Source organism: Miniopterus natalensis, chromosome 1, assembly GCF_054644295.1.
Source record: "Miniopterus natalensis isolate mMinNat1 chromosome 1, mMinNat1.hap1, whole genome shotgun sequence".
Lineage (NCBI taxonomy): Eukaryota > Metazoa > Chordata > Mammalia > Chiroptera > Miniopteridae > Miniopterus > Miniopterus natalensis.
The window spans coordinates 47,522,258-47,543,691 of record NC_142081.1 but is presented as its reverse complement, the minus strand read 5'-3'; the positions used below and the strand labels follow the sequence as shown (position 1 = coordinate 47,543,691).

The 21,434-nt window shown below is 35.1% G+C and overlaps 1 protein-coding gene across 9 annotated transcripts in view; it reads left to right on the top strand.

Moving 5' to 3' along the window:
- TCF12 (transcription factor 12) overlaps positions 1-21,434 on the top strand; it is a 300,859-nt gene that overhangs the window by 257,219 nt on the left and 22,206 nt on the right. For 5 of the 9 annotated variants that reach the window (XM_087821290.1, XM_087821284.1, XM_016208529.2 and 2 more), the window contains 8 exons: positions 113-218; positions 1,242-1,381; positions 1,664-1,808; positions 2,103-2,167; positions 10,724-10,802; positions 18,462-18,535; positions 19,504-19,575; positions 20,283-20,489. In XM_087821290.1, the coding sequence (XP_087677416.1) occupies positions 113-218; positions 1,242-1,381; positions 1,664-1,808; positions 2,103-2,167; positions 10,724-10,802; positions 18,462-18,535; positions 19,504-19,575; positions 20,283-20,489 (888 nt within the window). The remainder of the gene's footprint in view (positions 1-112; positions 219-1,241; positions 1,382-1,663; positions 1,809-2,102; positions 2,168-10,723; positions 10,803-18,461; positions 18,536-19,503; positions 19,576-20,282; positions 20,490-21,434) is intronic. The other 4 variants (XM_087821302.1, XM_087821296.1, XM_016208535.2 and 1 more) reach the window with 1 other exon arrangement.

Genomic DNA, 21,434 nt, shown 5'->3' with positions numbered 1-21,434 from the left:
CTTCATAGATATTAGGTAAACCTTTTATGGCCCTGTATAATGTAACACTCATTTTACATAAGCAATATGAGAGTAATTTACATTTTAATTAAATTTCCTATTTAATTTTAAGGTATATGCACCATCCCCAAATTCAGATGATTTCAACCGTGAATCTCCTAGTTATCCATCTCCCAAGCCACCAACCAGTATGTTTGCTAGCACTTTCTTTATGCAAGGTAAGTACTGCCAAAGAGTTGTCAAATACTACAGCAGTTATCTATTGTATATTAGCCAAAAATTTGAAGTTGTGAGGAAAAAGAATACCTTTATAGGAATTCAGACATTATTTATCTGGGTATTTTGGGCTGATGTAAATGAAAATGTATTTTTAAAATTCTCTAGCTCAATTTAATGCTGACTGCATTGTTGGACTATCCAGCAAACCATTGGAGTGCCTGTCTAGTACTGATTGAATTTATAATGGACTTCAATTGAGAAAAATGAATAGAGTTGCTATTTCTCATTTTATAATTTAAGTATATAAAAGATATTAACAACTCTAGTTTCTTATTTAAATTACAGCTTCATATCATTCCTAGAATTATCAATATAAAGAGTGAATATCATAAGAAAGAATAAGACTTAAGGTAGAAAAAGTGTTCCATTTCCTTTAATTCATGTCTAGCAAATCAATTTTATTTGATCTCCTGTGGTTTTGGACTATGGGAAGCATATACTATGGGAGCAATAAATTACTGCATAAGTGGTGGCTTGACTTTAACATTGGTGAGTGAAGTCATTGTTAACACATTTCATTTGAAGGCTACTATAATATAGTCATTATCAATTACTTAAGTTTACTATTAGAGAAACTTATTTATTCCACAGTTTCAGAATGTAAACTATTTGTTGTAGATTAAGGACTTTTAAAAAATATTTATGGATATACCATTTAACCCAAAAGTAAATCCAACCTATCCCCAAATTTGGAATTAATATTAAGCTAGCTCTTTTGAGGATTTTTATAATAACTTACCTATTAGTTTGGATTACTTTTTTTCCCCTCTAACTGTAAAGCTTTATCCCTTCTTTTTAGATAGTCATTATACAGTTTGAAAGGAAGAAAACTAGTTAGAAGGCTGGGTTGGAAAGGGGAGGAAAAAATATCCAGAGGGTTCCTTTTGAATTTTTATAGCATTATCAAAATAAAAGAAAAATTTATAGCTAAGGAAAATTTTATATTTCTCTTTTTGTCTTAGATGGGACCCACAATTCTTCTGACCTTTGGAGTTCATCAAATGGGATGAGCCAGCCTGGTTTTGGTGGAATTCTGGGGACCTCCACTTCCCACATGTCTCAATCCAGTAGTTATGGCAGCCTTCATTCACATGACCGCTTGGTAGGCTGTAACACATGGCTGGGGTGTCCCAACATTTTGTCCTCACTTGTGTTTCTTATTGGATTACAAGTGTAAGATTTCATTCTGCCAAAACTTCTGAAGTTTGAAATACTTCTAAGCTTACTGCATTTAGCGTGCCTTTTTAAAAACTGACAATAGTAGCACTCTTCAGCTGCTAAGTTGTGATGTTCCTTTTGACCTATTACAGTAGTTATCCAATTATGTGTGTATATTATTCAGAAAATGTACTTAATACATTATGTCTCTTCCCCCTCTCTCTAGAGTTATCCTCCACACTCAGTTTCACCAACAGACATAAACACGAGTCTTCCACCAATGTCCAGCTTCCATCGCGGCAGTACCAGCAGTTCACCTTTTGTTGCTGCCTCACACACTCCTCCCATCAATGGATCAGATAGCATTCTAGGTGAGCTTTTGTAGATTTGCAAAACTCCCTAGTTACGGATTTTCAGCAAACCCCATATCTTTCAACATATTTTTAGTATTGAATTTAAAAATGAAAGGAAGAAAAGAAACCTTTTCGCTTTCATTAATGTAGAAACATCTTTAGTTTACTAAGTACAACACATGCAGAGCATTTGCCAGTTTATTGTGGCAGTTGTGAGGCAACAGTAAGCACACCCTTGAAATATGGTGGGGTGCTCAGAGGCATTCCAGCTTGCTGAAGCTCTTTGTTTGTTTTCCTGCTTGAAATATTCAGGAACCAGAGGGAATGCTGCTGGAAGCTCGCAGACAGGTGATGCACTTGGAAAGGCTTTGGCATCTGTGAGTATTGATTTTATATGTTCTACTGAATGACGAATACACTGCTGAATGCAGTAATTGTATTTTGTGGGTGGTATGTGTCATAGTTAAAGGATGTAGTTATAACAGGAATCAACTTCATTACTCATTTAGCATTATTCTCAGTTTGTATCAATTCATGCTGCCCTTAAAATAACTCACGAGAACATTCCCACAAGATCTATTTTTCTGATTTTAATTTAAATATATGTCTTTGTCTTAATGGAACAAATGTAGATAGAAGGAAGATAAGTTTGGACATTTTAAAATCTAAAGTATGAATTTCTGAGATTAATAGTTAAAGCTATTTATTAGTTTCAAATACTTAGTGAGTAGCCCATTAACATAAGTCAAGTGGAACCAAGAAAGAAACTTGGGTATTTTTCTGATCCAGAGAAGGAAGTCCTTTTTATATGGAATTTTTCCAAGACAGAAAATATTTTACCTATTTTATAAAAGGAAAAATAATCTCATGCAACTGATTCATTCAAGAAATAGGAAATGAGAGCCTCCCCCACAAAAAGCCATATTGGTTGAGGAATTGGTGTTAAACTTTGTAAAATTGATTTGAAGGAATTCCATAGTATTTTCTTGAGCATCTAGTTGATATCACATTAATGACAAAGCAATGGTTTGCTTTAATAAAAGCAATGATTATGTTTTTAAATATGTGATCCTTAAAACATTAAAACTGAAATCCCTACTTTTGGAATTTTTTGGCATAGCACTTAGCAGCAATCCACAAAGATAACAAATCTAATTATTTAAAAGAGGCACCACTTTATTCTTTCTGAAGTTTCTCCTTAGGCTTTTTCCCCCCCTCCTGAGTAATAGGCCTCTCAGAATTCCTACAGAGTTGTCTTACATGTTCTGTGAAGTGCAGTTAACTCTGTCAAACACATTTGCTGCTGTTCTTGGGGAGGGCAGACCACTTAATGTGAGAGTAATTAATAGGAAGCAACTATTGAACCTTTAAGGAGGTAAACCTCTTAGTATATGGTTCCTGTAAATAAACATTTCTCTGCAGCTGAGTACAAGTTTCTTGTGAAATGAGGCCAAGTCAGACATATCTATCACATAATGGAGCCTTGCACAAAATAGAAGTCAGTAAATGTTTGCTGAATTCAGTCTTTCATCATATGACAAAAATAGTGATGATAACAAAACCCACAAAAATACCAGCTATAATTTGAATGGTTACTAGGTGCTAGGCACTATACTAAGCAGTTACATGCCTTTTTTCATTTAATCCTCAAGAAAACCCTGTGAGGTTGGCATTATTTTCCCCATATTACAGACAAGGAACTAAGGTTTAAAAGGTTAAGTTAACTTCAGCTCAGAAAGGTTAAGTCTCTTGCCCCAGGGATAACCAAGCTAGGAAGGGTGAAGCCCATATATATTAGATGAGAACACTGATCTGATGAGCTTGACTACTTTGTACTTCCAGAAAGAACAATGCTACAGTGAGTTGTTTTACAGAATGGTGAGGATTAAAGAACAGCAGTTGTCCCACTTCATTGCCACCTGATGAAAACTACCTACTTAGGAAGGAAATTTTTCTATAATCTTAAATCCAAGGGCCTCCCAGGTATTTGATTGGCTTGCCATATTCCTTCTCCTGGTTCTGAAAGAACCCAGTAGCCTATACTTCACGTGTAGGAGAACAAATAATATTTGAACCTTCAGTACTAGGAACTTTGAAAAATATAACCTGCATTTCAGAGGCTTTTTTCTCAAAAGTCTTGTTTATTTTATTCGAAGAAATTAATGGAAAGGAATCTTGGCATTCAGGTAGGCAAGAATTTGTAATGTCCTCAGTGGTCCTTCAAGCTCCTTTTCAGTTAACATTCAAGTCCTTGACTATTTTCCCATATTATGACCAGCCTATGAGCCAGTCAGTTGGCATTTGGAAAAGTAAATCCAAATTCAGTGTGAATGGAATCCAGGGAAGAATGTTTAATCTAGTTAGTGGGTGGGCTTTGGTTGTCATGGAAACTCATCTCTGTCATCCTATGTTGTTACTAGGCAGGAGCAGCCAGGTCATTCCATAAATCATTTCTGTCATAGCTGATGGTGATGCATTCCATCTGCTCCATCACTGCATGCCATAGTCTGCACACTTCAAATCCTTTCCTTCAATCCATCTGCTGTCCCCCTCCCCACTGGAAACCTCCCCCAAATACATTCTTTCTCTAACTCCATTACAGAACTCACATTCACTTTAGGAGAAGAAATTTTATAAAGATTACATTTAAGAGTCTGGCATATCAGAATTTTATGTTTGATATTACAGATCTTTGAAAATGGTGACCATGAGTATTTTGAAATTTTAAGTTCTTTAGAATGTGATGTTTTTAAAATAGCATCTAGTTTTAGATGAAGAAACACCGTTATCATTGGAAGATATTTCTAACGCCCCAATTGTCTGATATATGTCTTAGAAGGTCTTTCATGTGTAAAACATCAGAGGGTACAACCTTTGTTCTTCAGTTTAGGTATTAAAGAGCACATAGAATACTGTGTGATTAAACATGTAAAGCCAGATAATACATTTGCAAAGGTTCCTTTATTTTAGGTTTAAGCCTGGATAATTGTGGTCTTAATCTCAGGATAGCTAGAAAGAGAATTGTACATGAAAGTATTTACACAAAGTTCCCAAAGCCCAGTGGATTATGCATTAGTTTAGATAATAAACCAGGGTAGATAGAAGGAAAGGAAAATCTGGGTATTCGTGCCATTTCTAATGTGTTTCCCTGAACATTTGCCAGACAATAACCCTTTAAGATTGTGCCCATGGAGAGTTATATAGAGGAAGAAACATCTGGTTTATTTCAGTGCTTAATACCATATCAAAACACTTGGTCTTTAATTTAGAGGAGATCAAACAAGAGAACTGTTTAACTTTGTTGATTATATCAGACTTCTTTGTGATAATTTATGTTTCGATTTCTACCTCTGAGCAAAGAAGAGAGAGAGTTTTAATCTGGATAGTTAAATGGTCAGTAGTCTCCAACAAAAGAAAAGAAAATTCGGGGAAGTTGACGTTTAAAAGTAATTCATGAAATAGGTTTCTTTGTTCCTTAGACTCAATAACATTAGCATAATAAAGATTAACTGAAATGTGCACTGTAGTGTTTAAAAAATTGGGCCCACAGTTCTAAGGTTGGGCTTGGGAGCTCTCTATTGTTTCTTTTTTGTCTGAGGCCCTTTTCATTACCCTCTGGCTTATTGGCACCCTGCTGATTGGAATGGACCATGACTGATAGGAGGAGGAGCCTCATTTGTTGCAGTAAAATGAGGCATATTACCGTTTAAGCCTGGCAGAAGGTGTTGGGAGTTATTCATCATTGGTCATTTAACAGTACCGAGGACCACGGCTGCATGCCGAATGAGTTCTTACTTTGTGTTTATGTTCTAGGTTCTAAATCACTCCTGTTCCCATTTTTTAAATGACTGACTTTTTTCTTTTTTTTCTTTCAAACGTCAATGTAGGAGTCCTTTAAGGTCACAAAGCACAAAAAGTAATGTATTCCTGATTTAGAATGCTCTCTTTCAAATAAGACCTTATGTTTAGAATTTCTTAAAGTAACACAACAATTTCTATATAGAATAAGTATAATTTGTATGTTATTTGGTAATAGAATAAACATGCAAAGGTGAAGTTTAATTAAATGGCCTGTGATCTAAAAAGCTGTATTATTTTGCCTTTTTAATGTTGTGTTGCTCCTCCTCTCCCACATACACATTCTATTTATGAAAGTAAAGGAACAAGAAAAAGTCCTGTAGTTTGCCAGGCTGTCTGTCAGTTCAGGAAAAGTATTAACAATTCTGTCCATCATCACTTTGGTTTAGGGCAGAATAGAACCAGGGAATGTGACGGGTGAGTAGAGAAAATGGTTTTTATTGTACAAGTGGAGAAGCTGGTTTTGAAAAAAAACACATAATAATGTTTTTTTACTTGATACATTTTTGGTGCTGCTGCTTTTGTTGTCATGATGTTTTTTAAAAGCTTACACCTATTTTATATACAGCACTAGAGCATTTTGCTAAGTTACTGCAAGGTAGTGATATATAACTATAAAGTATATATAAACTCTTCCTTCGAGACAAAGAAGTTGTCACCTGCCCTGGCCGGGTTGCTTAGTTGGTTGGAGCATCATTTCATACACCAAAAAACATTGCAGGTTCGATTCCTGGGCAGGGCACATACCCAAGTTGTGAGTTTGATTCCCCAGTCGGGGTACATACAGGAGCCAACTGATCGATGTTTCTCACATTGATGTTTCTCTCTCTTTTTCTCTCCCTTCCTCTCTCTCTAAAATTAGTTTTTGAAAAAAGAAGTTGCCAGTCCTTGACATGGTTAGGGATTACGTAACACTAATGGCAGAGTTATCAGGGAGAATAAATATTGATAGTTTACTTATACCCTCAAAAGCTCATACCTGCCTAACACTGTGGTATCACAGCTTCGTACATCAACATTAATTCTCAGAAATAGTGGAACCTCACTATCTTGTTCTCAAAGCTTACACCATAAAACTGATTTGTAAGGGAATTCATCTTTATAACAAGGTCTTTTTCACTCGTTTAGTATTCCTGTTACGGGACCCCATTGCATAAATACTAAGATAAACACTACTACTTGCTGAGTCCTGCTTTTAATCAAAAAGTGTTATAGCAAATTTTAAGTGCAATTTAATCTCTCACGAATTAAGAAAATATTGAGCACCTACTTGTACATAATAGTGACAAACAATAATGGATTCAGTGTTGAACAATTTAAGGTCCCTGCCTTCAAAGAATTTACATTCAAGGAGAGAAGATAAGACAGGCATACAAAAAATGATAATGTAATGCATAGTGTAAAGTAAAAGACCAAAGAGAAGTACAGGTTATTCTAAGAGTATAAAGGAGGTGACATTTGAGCTGCGCTTTGATGTGGTATAGAATTTCATCAGGGAGAAGTTAGGAAACAGGCACTTTGAAAGGATAAGCTATGTTGAAAAAATGAAAAAAATACATATTTGTTTGGATAGTAGGGTACATAATATTATATGTAGATAAAACTGTAGAAAGATATTTTTGTGACCAGATAATGAAAGATATCAAATATCATTCTGTTTTATTTGGTAGGTAACAGGAAGCACTGCTTGGCATTTGACTGTTCAAAACTGGTTGAGGACAATAGCTCATGCAGTTATCTATAGGATGAAAGGAGAAGGGAGTAACTGGGAACATAAAGACTTAAATAGTTTAGTCACATGTTCTAGTAAAGGTTTGAGGAAGTGTCACGGCTTTGAGAATGATGTGTGCCTATCCCAGAAATCAGAGAATTGTGGGTATTGGAACCTATGGTGGGAAGTGTGGAGGGATAGGGGAAAGGAGGGGAGAAAGTGGTTCTCACCACTCTGAGCAGGGTGATGCTGAGGCAGAGAAAACAGAACAGTAGAGAAGGGAAGGGCAGGCAGCTTGGGACAGGGATGAAAGTTTGGGTTTGGACATACTGAACTTGAGATGGAAGAAGAATAGGTCCAGATGGAGAAGTCCAGCAATCAGTGTAAGGATAGAGATGTCAGCTTAGGAGTCATTCACAGGGATGCCATAGTTGATACTTTGTGAAGAATGGTTTTACCAAGGTTCAACACACATAAAGAGAAAAGAAAACTGAGACTAGGGTTCTGTGGAAATCTACATTAGGTGAACTGGAAGAGTAAAAGAGGGATGGAGTCTAGGTAAATAATCCAAAGATCTAAAAGAAATACTCAAATGGTAACTTCTTGCAAGCATAATGTAATTCATTCTTTCAACAAGTATATATATATATTTACCAGCACTATTGGAGAATCTGAAACTACTGCAGATTCTGTATAATTCAGATTTTTGTCTGAATAAGACCAAGTCCTTGCTTTTCTGGAGCTTACACTTTACTAGGGGAAAGAGTAAGAGACTGATAATAAAAAGTAAATAAATTTGGACAATTAGAATTAATGTAATCAGTATGAAGAAAACAAAAACAGGAGGGCGTGACAGAGAGGGAATGCTGTTTCTCCAGTGCTTTCATGATGTTAATCCTTATAGACAAAGAAATTAAAAATTCAGTCATTTGGTCTGGTTTATGATAAAGTTCTGCATGGGACTGAAACTTTTCTCACTCCTCCTCTACCCACTATCTGTGTTATCAGCCTTTCCTTCCCTTACTAATATTCTCTCTCTTTTTTTTTTTTTTAATTGATCTTAGGGCAGAAGTAGGTGAAAGAGCGAGAGAGGAACATCGATGTGAGAGAGATACATCAGTTGGTTGCCTCCCGTACATGCCCCAACCAAGGATGGAACCCACAACCTGGGTATGTGCCCTGATCAAAATTGAACCCTCGACCTTCCGGTGCACAGGGATGACGCTCCAACCAACTGAACCACACTGGCCAGGGCCCTCCCTTACCAATATTGTAGTGAAGGCATATTTCATAAAAGTTAGCATCAGTTCATAAAAGGTATAATTATTTGAATCTTGAACATGAAAAATAATAATTTATAAAAAAAGGGTATATGGAGATATGTTTGTGTTGAAGTTTGACAACCTTAATCTAATTTACTTACATGGTTGGAATAAATTACTGTGTGTATGTAGGCCACTGGGAACCAAAATTTTGGCTGTTAGCTAATTTTCACATGTCCCCTGAATTTTTTAAAAAGTGACAACTTGCCCAGCCAATGTGGCTCAGCAGTTGAGCATCGACCTATGATCCAGGAGATCACAGTTCAATTTGCAGTCAGGGCACATGCCCAGGTTTAGGGCTCAGTCCCCAGGAGGGGACATGCAGGAGGCAGCCAATCAGTGATTCTCATCATTGATGTTTCTGTGTCTCCCTCTCCCTTCCCCTCTCTCCCTTCTCCAAGACTTCTTGGTAGCTTTGCTTTTTCCAAAATGGCTTTCTAACTTAAATATACAACTCCTAGATCTGGCTGTTTGGAGAGAGCTGGTGTTTAAATTCAATTTACAATTACAATTTAGTAACATCATACAAATTTGAGTATTTTATTTGAGGTAGATATATCCATTTCTATGCAAAGGAAAATAGACTTTCTGGCTGCTTGCAATTTAATTAGTGTAGTCTTTTTAAAAATAAAAGTGTTATGTTTGATGATTATGACTTGGGGAATTTTGCTTTTCATGAGACTGTCCCAGTATCTGACTTTTTTCTGCATACTACTGTCTTTAAAACCAATTCTGAGACCCCCTTAGATAACATAATTTGGGCCTCTTTAAATGCATTAGAGCTTTAAGCTTATTCAGAGCAAGGTTATTTCTGTTGAATGACTCTTTACACCCACTAGTCATTTTCCTTTTTAAAATATTTTACCACAGTTTCTTCACATAAGTTGATTTGTCTGCCCTGAGTTAAATGCTGAAATGTGAAGATGATTTATTATGACCATTATAAGAGTAGGGTTATCTTAGAGAAGACCTAGGGACTCTTAGTGCCTAGATTAAGGAGACTTTTAAAATATGTAATGGTTAATTAGGTAAACTTGAATGAATTTCTATCACTTTTTTTAAGCAATAATGAAATAAATATAAAGTATTGCAACAGCCCTGGCCATGTGGATCAGTTGGTTGGAGCATCATCCCGTACCATCAACCAGGGAGTTGCAGGTTCAATTCCTGGTCAGGACACATGTCTAGGTTATAGGTTCCATCCCTGACTGCACATGCAGGAGGCAATTGATCAATGTTTCTCTCTCATATCAATGTTTCTGTCTCTCTCTCCCTTCCTCTCTCTCTAAAAAGCAATAAAAAACAAAGTATTGCAAAAAAACTTTTAGTAGAAATACCAAAATATTGCATCCAGGTATGTTATCTTCTTTAAAGTAAATCTCTTAGGGGATAAAGTCCACAGATCATTTTGGGAACATTTTTTGAAGGACTTTCAGGGTTTTTCCACTTTCCTTCAGAATGACAAAATATCCTTTGAGAGGAAGTTTGGATTGTGTGTGTTTTTTTGTGTTTTTTTTACAGTACTCACATATCACTTGGAGCTAGATTTGGCAAAAATGTAGTTGATCAAACTGAGCTTTTTAAATGAGAAATAAGGGGTAACTTTAAAAAATTTTTCTTTGGCTTTTAAAACGTTTTAAAGACTTATCTTCAAAAGTTAATAGTTTCCTGAAATAATTATTTTTAATGGATATCATTTATATGGTATATTCTAGAAAGATTGTTTATCAAACTTATTATTTTATAGTCACTACTCTTTTTTCTAAAATTAGAAACTAAATTATTTTCAACTAGGGTAATAAAGAAATAGATATGAACTATTTTCTTCTTCTTGTATTAGAATATAGGTGATACATTGTAATCCTAGTTTTAAAATTTTTATAGCCTTTATGTAATAGAATAGTGCTAAAATTAATGGAACAGTTTTTCACTGAGTCTTAGGGGTGGTCAACTTAGATTATAAAAATAAATCCAATCAGATGGATTTATGTATTTGCTGTTGTCACATACTGATATGTGTATATCTGTTGTTTTCCGGTTAGATTTATTCTCCTGACCATACCAGCAGTAGTTTTCCATCAAATCCATCAACACCAGTTGGATCACCCTCACCTCTCACAGGTAGGCTTTTGTATTATCTAACTACTTAATAACATGAATGGGGCTACTTGGAAATATTTTAAATTTATTTTTAAATAAAATCCAGCAAAAATTCATGAAAAAATAGATATTGAGAAAGTATGTAAGCAGAGCTTTCCTTTTGGGCTCATTGTTGGAGAATATTGAAATGTTTGCTAGTTTTTGAATTATATGTTCATATTTTGTCTTATTCTTAAAATAATTTGTAATTTCTAAGGACAATTTTTATCTTTATAATAAGATAAAAATAAAGCTAGGCAATTGGATGAAGATAAAATGTGGAGAAGGAGCTAAATCAACAGCTTTTATAAGATAGCATAGAAAATAAACAGAATAATCTATTTAGAAGTACATGTAACTTCTTCCTTGTTTTCCTGTACCATGTGTGCAACTCAAAAATGAATAACTGTTTCTGCTAAATAGTTTGTTCCTATTTTTAGGTCCACTAAGTTACCATTTCATATCTATATAAATAAATTCCTGGGGGAAATGTTGGTGTTTTTGTTTTTTTAAGTAGGAGACCATGTTCTAATACTTCCTCTTTCATTATCTCATGATCGAACTTTAGAATTTTTTTTATTTTTTATTGATTTCAGAGAGAGGAAGGGAGGAGAGAGAAACATCAGTGATGAGAGAGAATCATTGATGGGCTGCCTCCTGCGCGCCCCCTACTGGGGATTGAGCCCTTAACCCAGGCATGTGCCCTGACTGGGAATCAAACCTTGACCTCCTGGTTCATGGATCAATGCTCAACCACTGAGCCTCACCAGCTGGGTGAAAATGTTGGGGGTTTTTTGCTAAGGAAAAGGACTCTCTGTGAATGTAGATAAATATTGTTATTGGAGTTAAATATGTGTTTCAGATTTGCTTTATGTTTTCCTTTTCCTTTTTCACATTAGCTTTAACAAGTTTCAGATATATCAATCCTACAGTCTAAATTTGCTGAGATACAATTGTTATTGTAAATAGAAATTTTTAGATTTATTAGAAATAAATAAAATTACAAGAAAATGCTAATATCTTTAAGCTATAATTTAAAAACTTGAACTTGCCTGGCCGGGCGTGGCTCAGCAATTGAGCGTTGACCTAGGATCCAGGCGATCAGGGTTCGATTTCCGGTCAGGGCACATGCCCGGGTTGCGGGCTCGATCAATGACTCTCTCATTATTGATGTTTCTATCTCTGTCTCTCCCTCGCCTTTCCTCTCTCTGAAATCAGTAAGATATATTTTAAAAAATAAAAATTAAAAAAATTTAAAAAATAAAAACTTGAACTTTATTTTCTACCAGTATTTAGAGAAAAACTATGCTGAAGAAGAAAGTGTTCATTCCGAGGATAGGCAGGCAAATGAGTAAAAATTGCCATATTCCTCCAACAGTTAACCTCAGAAATGGTTTTCTTTTCCTGATCAAGCCATTGGTTAAGTCCGTGTGGTTTTGTTGTTGTTAAGCCTTTTTTGCATTGTTCAGGATTTCTGAAAATCAGGGCTCTGGTGTATCAGGGCCCTGGCTATCACCTGTGCTTTGTATATTAGCCTTGTGACTCTGCTCTTAGCATTCCAGTGTGGAGATGATGAACTGCTGGCAGCTGCTTTCAGCTATTAGCGGGTTCTGCCACTTTCTCAGACACCATGGCTTCAGCTGTCTAGTAAAAGTTGAACAGCTGTTCCCCACATAGACTGGACTATGAAAGACCCATTGACTTAAAGTTGTTGTTTAACAGAGAGCTGAAATTACAGGAAGAATGATGTAACTTTAACCCTGCTCACCCTCTTGGCAGAATTTTACTGAAATTATCAGTATCATTTTTACCACCGCCTGTTTCACTTTCTCATCTGAGGTGCTGTATTAGCCCTTACTGTATGTTCCCACTCCCTCTACTGCGCTGCCCAGTAAGATGGCTGTAAAGGTGTTTTTGGTTTCATTAACGCTGGATGGGAAAGCAGACAAAAGAGGAGCTCAGCATTTATGAAGTGACATCAGTAAAATGGAAAAATCAGAGACTTAGACATCTTTCAAAAAATAATGGTCCAAACTAGAGTGTCACATTTCCTCCTCCATCTTTAGTTAACGTTTAATGGGTGGAGTCCTCTTTTCTCCTTAATTCAGCTGATTAATGAAAACCTATGAACTGTTGGATTGTGTAGTGAAGTATTAATAGGCTCTTCAGCAGCCTAATCAAAGAAAAATACTTTCATATACTCTGAAAGGGCAAACTGACAACTGATTTTATGCAGGCGTACCTCCTGTTTCCTGTATCTAGTGTTTCCTTATTATCAACATACACACAAATTGGCAGAGCAGAGATGAAGAGGGAAGAGGGGAAAAGGAGAACAGCACTGTGCGATCACATATTCACGGTTAAAGAAAAAATGAGAAAGATGGAGCAAACCAGCGCTTCTACATAATGTGGAAATTATTGTGTACCTTGTGTGGCAGTAGCCTGTTATCCAGAGTAAAAAATTCTACCCACTGTGTGCTCCCCTCACTTGCCCTGTCCCTTATGCCTCATCAGCCAGACCTAGCACGGGCCTTGTAAGGATTGATAAACAGGTGCAGAGCCACATAGGCAGCTTCTAAGGAAATCATCACTCTTGCTTAAATCCTGCTCATTTTCCTTGGGAACTTTTCAGGCCAAGAACATACATTTCTACCTAGAGAATGCTTATGGGGAAGCTTCTGAGATGATGATATTGTATCACTTAGGATCCTTTAGGCTGAAAGAAAGAAACTTTTGTCTCAGCTAGCTTAGATAATAAGAGGGTTGGGTATCTTGTATAACAAGAAGCCCATAGCAGAGCAAGTTCTTGGACTAGAATGTCAGGACATCTGCTCTACTTCTTTGCAATTTCTTCCTCAGACTTGTGGCAAGATAGCAGTTCAAGGTCCCACATGCAGACATAACGATGTCCAATAGGAAAAAGAGAACCATCTTTGTCTTTTAAGAATCCCCAGAAACCTCCTCAACAGATTTCCCCTCATGATTCATTGGCTAGCACTGAACCTAACGCAGTTGCTCTCAACAGACATAAGATCACCATGTTTATCTTAGACATCAGGTTTATCCCAAGAGGCAAGAATATAATTACTCTTTCCCAGTTCACACTAGGAAAGGATAGACACACACACCCCTTCTGAACAAAATCAGGGCTGGGCAGCAAGGCAGAAGAGAAGAACGGCTGTGTCTATTACAGTTGTTATTTGGGAAAAGACATGAGTATTTGAGTTAAGAGAATGTGTTTACTAAAGGAACTTGGCAAGCAGACAAGCTTTAAAACCATGTTTTGACTTTATCTCCTTCTGGAATATAAGTGAATAAAAGTTTAATAATTTCAGTACACAATAGCAATCTTCAGAACATTCACAATAAAAACAGGGAGAGAGGAAAGAAAGGATTCCTCAGTTGTGGCTAGTTTAATCAATGAGGTTATTTACTTAAAGCAGAGGGCTCAGGATAGACTGCATGAAGAGGTAGTATTTTAAAAGGAGGTGAATACAAGTCCCTGGTTATAAAGGGGAAAGCATAACAAAGATAACAAAGATGCAGTTGTAAGAAAGTGTGTGACCTGTTCCTCCAGAGCCATCGAGATGACTGATTATGAACTTTTCATGTGTGGATGTGTGAAGAACTAAGATGGAAAGGTTGGCTGGGGCCAGGTTGTGGAATGCAGAGCACTAAATGCTACAGTAAGGATTATCCAACCTTTCCCAAGCATGCGGGAATCTCGTGAAAGTTTGAGTTTAGGGTGAGAGTACAAAGGGAAACAGCTAACAAAATAAGAAAATGCAAGGTAAATGGTCCTAAGAATTTCTCTAAGCCACACAAAATGTTAGTATCTATTCTCTAACTTTATTAACCAGTTTTATTTGGCAAAGTACTTGCTAAGTCCCACTCAGACTAAGAACAGATCAGAAACACTGAGTGAATTTTAGATTTAGGGTCAAAGAAAGCCTTTCCATATTTTCTAGGTGTGAATAATTTGATTCTGTTATCCTAGTCACCCAGCTAGCTTGTTTTCTGAAATGGTCAATAAATTTTAATATCAAGTAGGTTTATTATAATCCTTCTTGAATAAAAGCTAGCTCTTTGGGGTGCTCACTAAAAAGCCCAGGGCAATTACAGAAATTAACTATATTAATAGTTGAAAGCTTGTGCCTACCTAATAGAAGGAAGTAGAAGCCCAAAGCTTCTTTAGGGGCATTATGCTGAGTGAAAGAAGTCAGACAGAGAAAGACAAATACCATATGATTTCACTTATATGTGGAATCTTAAAAAAACAAACAAAATAAACTCATAGGTACAGAGAACATATTGATGGTTGCCAGATTGGGGGTGGGGGTGAAAAAGGTGAAGGGATCATGATGTGCAAATTGCAAGTTATAAAAACAGTCACGGGGATGTACAGTACAGTGTAGAGAATGTAGTCAATAATATTGTAATAGCTATATATAGTGTCATACGGGTAAGAGAATTATCAGGGTGATCACTTCTTAAGTTATATAAATGTCTAATCACTATGTTGTACATCTAAAGCTAATATAATATTGTGTCAACAGTAATTGAAAAATAAAATACAATTTTTTTTAAAAGCCTGTATATATGTCTTCCACCAGATAATAGGTGAGAGGGAAGGAAGGAGGGCAGCATCCTGTTCTCTAAGAAACCCCTGAGGTTGTCAGCCTTTGCACTACTGTTTTTCCATATTTGTGCAGTGATGCTACAGTAGATTATTATAAGCTAGAGATACCAATATGTTCTAAATTTAATCTATATATTTTATTCACACACTAGTTTTACAAAAAGATGTCTAATGTCAGAGATATGTTAGCTAGCACTATGGTCTGTTTCCAGAATTTGAATTCCATTCACAACCCCAAAGGTTTCATCCTTAGCTAATAAGCCATCAGTGGGCCCAAGTTGTAAAAGTTTACATATCTTTTTTCTTCACTGATTACACTGTAGATCTACCATCAGGAAGAAATAATGATAATGTCCCATAGTCAAAAAGACCTTTAGGCTCATGAAATGAATGCTTTTATATTTTTTACCTCATTGATTGGCCTTGTGAGACCAATTAAAAACAAAACAAAAAACAATGTGTCCCTGTTTTATAGTCACTGCTTATAAAATTAATTAATACAGATCAGTGAGAATGAAGTTTCACTAATTCCCAGTATCCACTAAGCTTTCATTCCCTCTTTGAGTTTTGCCAGCCATAGGATTGACTTCTGCTGAACTAACTCTTAACTATCCATCATCCCCTTTGTTACCAGTAGCATGGATTTTTGAATTGACCAAGTGGGGTTCAAGGACCTCTGTCCATGAAATATAACTTGGCATTTGTATGAAGTTCAGACAGATAGTAATTTAACCATATTAGTATTTTGTTTTAACCAAGTATGTCACAGTGGGCAGCCCCATCTATAATAAAAACAAAATAGGTTTGAGTATATTTGTACTTTTCTAATTTAACAAATTGCATTTTAGAGATAGACCTTAGCATAGTTTTTTTCTATAACTATCAAAAAAATAACAAATCATGATTTTTTTACCTGAGTAATTCAGTGCACACATCTTATTCAACATTAAGCTAGTGAAGAAACAGAAAAATTACATGTTTTGCAAAACAGATGTGTTCTAACAATTCTGAGGTGTTTAAACATAAAACTTGACTTCATATTCCACACAAATTAAGAAATTTGATGATCAGGATCCTATCATAGGCTGATCACCTAAGGGGGTTGGGAAAGATGGAGCAAAATGATTGAAAATAAAATATTGTGAACATTAAGGGAAACTATTTTTAAAATAATTTAGGCTTTTTCAAAATAGATTATGATTAACCTCTTATTTATATAAAAATTCATAATTCTACGTCAGTGCTTTGAAACTAATGCACTGAAATCAGTAATAACATTTTGCCGTGTTGTTTTTATATGAATTCTTCGTATGGTCAGTTACTGGGTTTTTTCTGGTTGCTAAATTCTACTTGTTAATTATAAAATTAGTCTACAAGCTTCTGTTTTAATGTGAAGTTTTAGATTGTCCTTAATGTGTGTATTTGAATTATGATTACATTTGTACATCTAGCAGGAGCCTTTATTGGTCCTCAAAATAGGTGATAATTTGCTTATAAGAAAAAAAAGGGGGGGAGGGGGTATCTGATGAAGTGCATAACATATTTTTCTCACAATTTTAGAATTTAAGATTTTTCTGTATGATCACAACAATGTGCATATAATTAATTGTGAAATATAATCCATTATTAAGAGTCTGTGTATCCACCTTTTCAACTTGCAAAATATATGTGATTGATGTAATACAATTACTAGGTTATTCAGCTAAGATGAAATATACATAAGTTTTTAGTCTCCCAAATGTGTCAAATTAACCTGCAACAACAAGCTCCACTAGAACGTAGTTTAAAATTAAGTTAGCAATAAATGAGACAGATTAATCAAACCTTTAACTTTGCCAACTTCAGATTTCTTACAAAATTTGGGTTGTCGCTAAAGCTTTTATTAAGAATAGTAATATATATTTAATTAAATGGTCTTCATTGTTTTTTATAAATAACTTATTTTCAAATGTAGAATGATGAACTAGTTAAGATTTTTGATCAATTGTCCTTTTTCCTTTTAAAGCTGTTTGGCAAGACCATTAAAACTGGATTCTCCCCAACACATGGATGATTTAATCCCTTTATTTTTTATTACTTTTTTTTTTCTTTCTTTTTATTCTTTTTGCTCTGAACTTGTATCCTTTCATTTTTTTCTCTCTTCATTTTTTATTTTGGTACTTTTCTAAAGTTGAACAACGAACAGAATTTAACAAATTTTTATAATATTTCCAAATTAAATAATGTGCTTTGGTATAAATTATGTTGGGAAAAAAATTTAACAGATAATCCTAAATGCATTTGTAGTCACTTGAAATTGCTTCATTTGTGCATTGCTAAAGGCACAAGTTAATATGACCCTTTAGAAAGCAATTTAGCCGTATGAATTAAGGATCATAAATATGTTCATACCTTTTAATTTAGAATGCTACTTATCTTCAAGACATTTTCCCCATTTACCATTCATAATATAATAATACTCATTTACTATTATTCATCATAGCCAATTGAAAGTAACCAAAATGTCCCACAGTGAGGTAATGGTGATTAAGCAAATTATCTTGAGAATCAGATGAATATTAATGTAGTCAGTCATTAATAGCATTATTTTAAAGACTATGTAAACCCATGGGGAGGGACAGATTTTTTATTTTTTTATTTTTTATTTATTTATTTATTTTTTTTTTCAGATTTTTTAAAATTATGTATACTTTAAGTACAATTTCTGAAGATACATGTGCAAATTGACAGTCTGAAGAATACGGGAACATAAAAATAGTTATGTTTTAAAGTATAGTTTTTTCCCTTTGTTTTCTCAACTCCCTATACCATTGTATTAATAATTAAAAGATTTTTTAGTGTGTTGGGCTTATAAGAAGCCAATACTATGCTGAAGGCTGAACAAAATTTTTCATATAAATTTATGAACAGTCACTGAGTATCTTTACCCTTTCCTTCAGAACATGATCAAGAACACTGAGCTAACCAAGGTGTGTGGGTGCTTTGGGGTTTTGTTTTAACAGGTACCAGTCAGTGGCCCAGACCTGGAGGGCAAGCTCCTTCATCTCCAAGCTATGAAAACTCACTCCACTCCCTGGTAAGAGCCTCTTAGAAACATACAGGTCGCTTTTATCTGATAGTATGCAGTTCTTTTTTCCCCCCAGTAAATCTTGAGTAACAATGAGAAAACAGTAGGATAGCATTACACACGAATTCTTTGCTAACAAATGGCCTGATTTGGTTGAACAATATAAGACACATTGGGTGTGCCTTTGCCATCTGTTCTTTGGGACAGGAGGCTTCTGGTCTAAGGACAGCTGGTGTTAAAATAGTGTCATGGCATTTTTGTTTCTCTGAAAAATATAGGACTTAATTTTTCTATACTTTTGTATTTATGTATAAGAGGAAACTTTTAAAAAAACCACACAGACCAAGTAAAAGCAAGAAAATCAGTTTAGCAATGGAAAATGGTTGTATTTTACTCTTTCTCATATGGTGTATAGTTTATTACATTTCCATTAAAATTTTAAAATGTAATAGCCATCATTTTTGTCATGAAGATGATTATTTCTCATGTTTTCTTTATTTAAAAAAAAAATGCATTGTGCAAATTGTACAAACAAAAATGTTATTTAACAAAGCAGTAGAAAAAAGGAGCCTGTCTAGGTATTGAGCGTGAAGAATTTGTGGTTGAATGTTAACTACTGTTTCTTTTCTATGCTTACCACAGAATTACAAAATATTATAAAAACAAAATAAGGATGACTTGATGGAATGCAAATAGAAAAGTTATTTTTCTGTGACTAACAGAACATTCTAAATTAAAGTTTTCTTTCTCGAATATTTTGTAAGCACATAGAAGCAATTTGTGCTATTTAGATGCTAACCTTATAACTTTGCTATTAAATTCCAGCCTTCTCATACCTTAATACAAGTAGATCTCACAGGTCTCCATGTTAACTTTACTAACATGTTATGCTGACATGCACATCAGCTATTTCCTCATCTCTTTTGGAGTTAATCTTAACCTGTGCTTTGCCTCCTGTTCTGTCTTGACTTTGCCAGAAAAATCGAGTTGAGCAGCAACTTCACGAGCATTTGCAAGATGCAATGTCCTTCTTAAAGGATGTCTGTGAGGTACTATTTCTTTTAGATGGTGCCTTTTTTCTGTTTCAGTTCATTATAATTCCTATTATCCATTTAAAATCTTCAAGCCTGTACAGACTCCAAAGTCTTTCAAAACCAAACAATATCCATTTCCGTTTTTGTAACAGTGTGTAAGAATAGACTTTTGTTCTCTTATGTCGTTGAGAATGATTCCTTTTAAAAGAGCTCTACTGGCATGTGCTTTTGATTTTAAAAATTCTAATATGTTTGTGTATGGGGCATGTGTGTATCCACAGACAGACTATCATTTCCTCAGTTTTGTGAAAGAGGATATTTGGATGTGTTCACTATTTCTGATAGGTGTGCTTTATTCACTTAAAACAAAATCACAACTTAAACTTGATGTATTTGAGGATGTGTCCCCAAATTGCCCTTATTTCATGTTAAAGTACAAGTTATTTTATCAGCTATAATTGAGTATCAGAGAGTAGTACAGTAGCATTCATCTTTTATAGAAACTAAAATAACCTCATGGTAGATTGGTAAAATGATTTGCTGAAGCAACGATTTGTTTCTGAAGCTTTATTAATTTAGCATAGGCTACTTCCTTTGATTGCTGATTTGTAGTACAGGTTTCACTTGCTGTCTTCCATATATCCCAAAGTAGGAAACATAGAAGTTTAATGAATTTAACAGTTACCAGTGGTAACCTCCATGTCTTTTTTCAATCACTCCAGCAATCTCGAATGGAGGATCGTTTAGACAGACTGGACGATGCTATCCATGTGCTGCGGAACCATGCTGTGGGACCTTCCACCAGTTTGCCTGCTGGTCACAGTGATATACACAGTTTATTGGGACCATCCCACAATGCACCAATTGGAAGCCTCAATTCCAACTATGGTGGATCAAGCCTTGTTACAAGCAGTAGATCTGCTTCAATGGTAAAATAGCGCTCATCTTTTTTATAATAATTCCCAAAGCCAATTGTCTGCAATGTTTTTCATGAAATCTTTGGGCGAAAGGGGCCTTCTTTTTGAAGGGAAGTAGAGTGGCTTTTAAGAATTTCCCTAACTGTCCTAGGCAGGGTCATTGGCTGAGCATTGGCCCTTAAAATCCTGCTATCATTGCAAAAAGAAGAAACTTTCTACAGAGATCATTTTAGCTTAAACTTGGGGGGTGGTTCCCAGATGCATGGTAATTGGCAGAACAGTTTTTGCCTTGAAAATAGTGTGTAGAAAGTCTGAATAGCAAAAGCAGTAAAGCAAGACTGTATTTCAGGGGTGTTCTGGTCTAGGAAATTATAATTTGAAACCAGCCTTCAATAGCAGAAGGAATGTAAAATTATTTGTACAGGTCCATATTTAAGTTTTGTTCCCAAAGAAAAAATGTGGGGTGTAGTTTTAAGAATGGCTGTAACTTAAGTGACAGTGAAAGGAAACAATTTTAGATAATCCCTAAGGAGAATAAAATAATTCAATTTATCTTTTTAAAAACATGGTAATTCTTTAGAGGAAAAAAGTAAAATTCTGTAGCAATGCAAATCAAAAATTTTATGTTGAATATCTTGCATTATTTTTTATCCAGATTGCCTTTTAAAGGAATGAAGCTTTTTTTGAACTTTCTGTTTAAGTGATATCATGTGTTTGCATGTTTATGGCGTGGTTTTTAAGATTCATTGCATGTTGTGAAATATTCTCCTATGAAACAGATTTCTAGCTGTAAGCCATGTGATCAAGACTAAAACTCACCTATCATCAAATTAATTAGGTGCCCCAAATGCTGAAGGCTTGTGTTATGTAAAATAGGATTGGATCCAGATTTCCACATTCACATGTCAAACAGCCATTTCTGTTCATTTTGGAGCAGCTAAAGTAAAATCAAACAAG